Source organism: Nanorana parkeri, unplaced genomic scaffold, assembly GCF_000935625.1.
Source record: "Nanorana parkeri isolate BGI_ZX_2015 unplaced genomic scaffold, ASM93562v1 scaffold240, whole genome shotgun sequence".
In the NCBI taxonomy this organism is placed as follows: Eukaryota; Metazoa; Chordata; class Amphibia; order Anura; family Dicroglossidae; genus Nanorana; species Nanorana parkeri.
In genome coordinates this window covers 873,034-879,664 of record NW_017306508.1, presented here as the reverse complement: position 1 = coordinate 879,664, position 6,631 = coordinate 873,034, and the positions used below count along the sequence as shown (strand labels likewise).

At 47.4% G+C, this 6,631-nt stretch overlaps 1 protein-coding gene across 1 annotated transcript in view; it reads right to left on the bottom strand.

Annotated features, from left to right (window-relative positions):
- NVL (nuclear VCP-like) overlaps positions 1-6,286 on the bottom strand; it is a 50,417-nt gene extending 44,131 nt beyond the window's left edge. The window contains exons 1-4 of the mRNA XM_018556503.1: positions 6,167-6,286; positions 4,038-4,111; positions 2,786-2,838; positions 2,590-2,677 (exon numbers count right to left, since the gene is read on the bottom strand). Coding sequence (XP_018412005.1) covers positions 2,590-2,677; positions 2,786-2,838; positions 4,038-4,111; positions 6,167-6,226 — 275 coding nt within the window. The 5' untranslated portion in view covers positions 6,227-6,286. The remainder of the gene's footprint in view (positions 1-2,589; positions 2,678-2,785; positions 2,839-4,037; positions 4,112-6,166) is intronic.
- Positions 6,287-6,631: the final 345 nt, after the last annotated feature.

Genomic DNA, 6,631 nt, shown 5'->3' with positions numbered 1-6,631 from the left:
AAAAAAAAAATGTATTTTATGACTGAATTGTTTAAATAACTTTAATTGTTAATATGTCACAAAAGTGTGCTCTTCACATGCACAGCGGATGTAGATGACACTAAACAGCCCATAAATGTATCTGCACCTTACATCCACCAGCCCCAATTCTACGCTTTTACACAGTTTACGTCATCGTTTTGGCGAAGTTTCGATTTGAAAACTTCCTGTAGGGGGTATCAGCTTCTCTATGAATACTGTTCTATAGATTTACATCTTTTATGGCCACATCATTTGCATTCCACCAACACCACATCCTGCCACTGATATTCTGGTTGGCTGCCGTCTGTCATGTAGAGAGGTTCATTGTAGTATGTGATTAGAACACTGAAGGACAGAGACCTTTGTGTTTATTTGCTTTACACTGTCATTGTCACATCGATTCGTACTGAATCCCTTACCCCTGTTCTAATAATATCGGGTAACAGCATTGGTACCTGGCCTGTACTATGCAATCATTTGGGAGACATAACTACTATTCTTATTACCACAGATTTATTCAGCACATAAGATCTGAGGACCATGCTGCAACAAACTCTGTATATTGCAGCCAACTGTAATTGTTAAATTGGAAGCAGAATTTGGAATTGAGAGTGGCAACACCAAGTGCCAATCAGGATCTGCCAGAGCCAGGTCACCAACAAGCCAATACAGACAAAAGCCCGGGGTCCTATAGATGTTCAGGGGGCCCAGCAACATGTTCCTGCAGTAAACCAGGGAGATAGCGCAATTAATCAAAACTGCACCCAAGGCTGCAACTAATGATCATTTTTATAAATCGATTAGTTGGCCGATCATTTTTCCGATCGGATAAAAAAAATTAAATACCATCTTTCATTTAAAATAAAATACACAAATGGATTGTTACAAACATAAAATATACTTCAGAATAAAACTACATGCACAATTTTTTTTGCAATCGCACTGCACTGGAATGCACGGCATTGCGGTACCGTGCGTTCTAGCGCGGACAATCAAACTGTGGGTGGGAGGAGCGTTTGGGGTGCCATTGAAATGAATGGCATGACAATTCACACCCTGCATTAGAATTTGTCAGGCCAAAACCGAAAATGACTTTTTCCCACCTTTGTTTTTAATAACTGTACTGCAAGCACATGGTGCTGGACTAGCTTCAGCAAGGGAATGACGGCTGTCAGTGGCAAAATTCCAGACAGCAGCTGAAGGAAATATAGCAGGTAGTGGGCTGGTGAAATAGCCAGCCTGCTATTGGCCATTTCAAATTGCAATAGCCAATAGCAGGCTGGCTATTGCACCCGCCCACTGCTTGCTGTGCCTTCCTCCCAGCATGGAAGAGAGCGCAAGGGGATCCAACCAACTAATCGATAATGGGAATAGTTGACAACTATTCTCATTATCGATTAGTTGGTTGCAGCCCTACTGTGCACATGCCTGTCCTTCACGAGAGAGGATGGACTCGTATGTGGATGGTGTCTGATGGCATGCCAGTACAGACAATACAAATGTGGCAACTTCTCTGTGCCTCATTCATTATCAATGGAAATTTAAGAGATTGAGGGGTTACACAGCTGCTATATACCCTTGCAGTCACTGCGTCCTGCAGCTGGCACTTTCCTATTCTCTCCAACCCTCTGGGTTGTGGACAGGGGTTGTGGTTCCTCACATACAATGCAGGACTGCTGGCTTTTCATTGTACATCATAAAGTCATGGCACAACCTACAGACCATGAACCTAAGAAAAGCACATTTGGGGACCGGCTGCACGGTGTGGTGGAAGCCTACCAGAGTGAGGAGTAAGGTAACTATTACAGCCCCTACCTTTATCCGTAGACTTAAAAATGTAACTCTTGCAGTGCGGGAAGGTCCCACAGGAATGGTCATTTATTTTTCTACTGACCAGATTGGGGCTTTAACTGCAGTAGTGAAAACTCTGATCAATAACCCCACTGTACCATCTGGCAGGGCTATATAAATTTCAGGACTGGCTGGACAAAATTACAAATCCTTTTGCAGGTAAAACTGATATTTATTTCAAGTGGGTATTTAGCTGCTTGTCTGGAGTTCAGCCTTCAAGTGTATGTAAAGCTGAGACAAGGTTTTAATAGTTTTGGATACAGTTAAGGTGGAAAGGTAAGAACCCTTGTGCCAGGTTTACATTGCTGCCTGTGTCATGGGTGGGGAGATTAACCCTCATTATAGGTCCCATTGACCACGGTCACCAAGAAAATAGGTGACAGGAAATCCAAAACTGTACAGCAGTCTCAAGAACAAGAAGTGCAGTTAAATCTTCTAATGGGACACCTGGTCCAGCAATAACTGTGAGAGGGACGATGCCCTCTTACTTCCTACTGTGTATCCAGGACAGAAAATGAAGTGTAATCTCCACAACTGGACCCAGACTGCAAAAGTTAAACCTGACAAAGATTTGAAATCTTCCCCACTTCATGGAAAGCTTAACAACATAAGTTTTAGTTGCAGAGATTTTATTCTGATGTTACCCTGCAATTAATAATATTTATAGTTCCTATGAAAAGGGAAAGAAGTGGTTAAATTGTATACAACATTGCTTACCCATCAGCTCCCCTCCTTGCCCGCTTTGCCAAATGTGAACCTTCTAGGGCCTCTATATCCTCATTCTCCTCGCAGATAACTTTGAACACTGAAAGGAAGTAAAACTGGTGAATTCAGAGACTAAGTAATTACATATAAAAACAATCCAATGCAGACAAGGAACAATGTTTTACTCCCGTTACACAAAAAGACTCACCTTTTTCTACCTGGATTCTAAAGGCATTCCGTTTCCTCCTTCCATACTCGGCACTGAAAGTAAAACACAGTTATGTGTCATGAACAAGTTTTAACATCACTGCACATTCACTAGACTCTGCAATTGGTGTTCCCAGAAGCCAGGCTGCCTAGCAACAATTGAAGCCAGCTTCCTAGCCAATCAGGAAGCCGGTTCATGACCCGCCGCCCGACTTCCTGTTTGGTCGGGAAGCCGGCTCCATGCTCCCTCGCAACACTGCCGGTCAGAGAGAGATTTGGTAGTTATGAAGTTAGGGTATCGGAGCATCTGGGCAAGTACGAGTACTCACCCAAATACTCTGTTTTGGCACCAATACCAGTATCGGTATATCCCTATTCCAAAGCCAAGCTTCAGGCCTTGTTCACACAAAATGCAGAGCAGATCCGGTCAGTCTTTTAGACGTGTTTTTGATTCGTTCCGAGCTCTTTTTGGTAAAAAAAAATAAAAAAGTTTTTAAAGTTTAAAATGGGCTTTCAGTGTGTTCCAGGCATTGGCATGCGTTTTTGATGCGTTCCAGAGCAGATCCAAAACAGGTAAAATAGGGCCTGCTGCAGTTTTTTCATCTGCTCTGCAACTGCATGCTGCGATGTGAACTGGAGCAAAAAATACCATTGGAATACATTGGACGCAGTTTTGATCCGGTCTGCACCTGCTCTGCTCTGGATCTGCTCCGCGCTTGGTGTGAACAAGCCCTAACTTAGGACGTCAGTATAGCTATAGGTCACTATATCCTGAGAGCGCTGCAGGAAGGACGGTTCCTGACAATACTGTCGAGATCCAGCGAGCTGGCTGATTGACAGCGGGCTCTGCCTATCTAGAGGCAGAGCCAGCTGTGCCCGCCCCCTGCCCCGTTCGTTCCTCCAGTCAGCGCTGGGGGATCAGAGAGGGGAATCCCTGCGGGGAGGGATGACTGACAGTCACCACTCTCTGCAGGGACATGATCGAGAAGTGAGCGAGCAGCAGTACGTGTTCGCTTACTTCCCGATCGATAGAGCCAACGTGTGACAGTTTCTTTGTCACAGGTCGGCTCTTACTGTGAGGATGAGTGGAAATCACTCCCCCTCATAGTTCTCCTTTAAACATTTTAGGTTTCTGCTGAATCAGCTGGTATTCGTACAGCTTTGTCAGGAGTAACTAGGTCACATGATATACACCATCAATAAAGAAGTCTGGATCAGTTTCTATGTACAGAGCTATGTAAAGTCAATGATACCTGAATGTTTTCTGCAGATCGGCAGCTACAGCTGAAATATCCACATATCCTCCACAGCGATTACTGCTCAAATACTGCAACACAGAGACAGGGAACCAAAGAATTGTGTGTTTAGTACAACGGATACAAGGAGGCCTGCAAACACAACACCTACTATGGCATATATAAGGATATTAATCATGGGCTACTTAGAGTGAGGCTCTTACTCATTCCAGGCCAGGTGATGGGCAATCATGTATGTACATATTCTGAACAAGTAGAGAGCGAAGTGCAAAACAAGCCATTCCTGACCTTAGGAGCAGATGACGCTGTGGACCAACTCACCTCCAGCTCAACTCGGTTCCCCCTGTGTTTACATTAGAAAGTTATAAAAATTGAGTCACTGCTGTGAGGGGGACCTGAGCTGAAGAGTCACTGCTGTTGAGGGGAGGAGCTGACCAGCTAAATCAGTGCCGGGCTTGAGATGTCGAACCACTGCTGGGAGGGGGACCTGAGCTACAGAGTGTCTACTGCTAGGGAGAAGCAGGGAGTAAGGAGCAGCTGGAGGGGATGCTGAGCTAAAGAGTGTCTACTGGTAGGGAGGAGCAGTGAGTAAGGAGCACTGGGAGGGGGTGCTGAGCTGCAGAGTGTCCAATGGTAGGGAGGAGCAGGGATTATTGAGCTACTGGGTCACTGCTGGAAGAGGGGAGCTGAGCTGCTGGGTTACTGCTGAGAGGGGGGGAGGGAGCTGAGCTGCTGAATCACTGCTGGGAGGGGAGAGCTGAGCTGCTCAATCACTGCTGGGAGGGGAGAGCTGAGCTGCTGAATCACTGCTGGGAGGGGAGAGCTGAGCTGCTGAATCACTCCTGGGAAGGGAGAGCTGAGCTGCTGAATCAATGCTGGGAGGGGAGAGCTGAGCTGCTGAATCACTGCTTGGAGGGGGGAGCTAAGCTGCTGAATCACTGTTGGAAGGGGGGAGCTGAGCTGCTGAATCACTGCTGGGAGGGGGGAGCTGAGCTGCTGAATCACTGCTGGGAGGGGAGAGCTGAGCTGCTAAATCACTGCTGGGAAGGGAGAGCTGAGCTGCTAAATCACTGCTGGGAGGGGAGAGAGCTGAGCTGCTGAATCACTGCTGGGAGGGGAGAGAGCTGAGCTGCTGAATCACTGCTGGGAGGGGAGAGAGCTGAGCTGCTGAATCACTGCTGGGAGGGGAGCGAGCTGAGCTGCTGAATCACTGCTGGGAGGGGAGAGAGCCGAGCTGCTGAATCACTGTTGGGAGGGGGGAGCTGTGCTGCTGAATCACTGTTGGGAGAGGGGGACGGCTAAGTTGGCTTAGGGATGGACATCGGTGTTTCCGCTGTGAACTTTGAGGATGACTTGCACAACAGTGCTGCAGCTACAGTACTAAGTTTTAAAGGAGAACTATGGGGTCAGGGCTTTTCCCCATAGTTCTCCTTAGGGTAACGGGAGGACACAAACTAGCGTCCTCCCGTTACCCTAAGCTCCGTATACCGCGAGCTACAATTATGTCTGGATCCGCCCAGCTGCGTGAGTGACAGCTGGCTCTGCCTATCTAGAGGCAGAGCCAGCTGTACCCGCCCCCTCCCGTTCCGCCAGTCAACGCTGGCGGATCAGAGCGGGGAGGGGGGAATCCAGCCCGTCCCCTGTCACGGCTCTCCCGTGACAGCATCGAGAGGTGAGCGAACGCCGGTATATGTTCGCTCACCTCCCGATCTACTGAGCCGACCTGTGACAGTCTCATTGTCACAGGTCGGCTAGAACTATGAGGTGAGTGAAAAGCACTCACCTCATAGTTCTCCTTTAAAGTAAAGTGTAAATTGCTGGGCGGTATGTTTTCTTAGGAAGATAATTTGCAATGGTTTTGTGTACACTGGGCTCATGGACTCTGAAGAGGTGGCCTCAGTAACACTATAAAGCTGAATAATGAAGACTGGCGGCACGCTGGAAGCTTTTCGCACAGGAATCGTTATACAGGAAACGCAGCCATTCCTGCTTTGGGAATCGAGCTTTTCGGTTCCCTAGTTATAATCAAACACACAGAAATAATAGAGTGAAAGCAGCATGGGGCCCTGCGGGTGTTGTATAGAGCCAGCGGTGTCTATACACACAGCGTGTAGGCCCTCCCGTACCTGGGTGAGCCGGTGTTTCAGCCTCCGGTCTATCCCCGGTGACACCGGGCGAATCTTCATATTGATACCGGTATCAGTCTACCCCCGGAAGTGGAGTTCTATCATCAGCTCACATGTGGGCCGGGGTCCTCAGTTGAGGGTGTCCTCAGATGTGCCTGACAGAAAGCGCCTTTACGCGGGCTGTCCACGTATGTGCCTGACTAGAACGGTAGTGGCAAAAGTTACCTTCCCAGAGGAATACAGCAACCCTTGCAGCTTTTCATCTCATCACAGAACAGAACAAGCCGTGTACTTTACAGGATTATTCGCAAAAGGGTGAAGAGTTTGGAGAAGTGAACAATCTAGGCCAAAATAGCTGATTTGCAAAACTTCTTCAATTCAGCTCTCTTCCCAGTTCAGCTATTTTGGCCTAGATTGTTCCATATTTATGAATAGCCCTGTCAGTTTAATTTATATTCACAGACA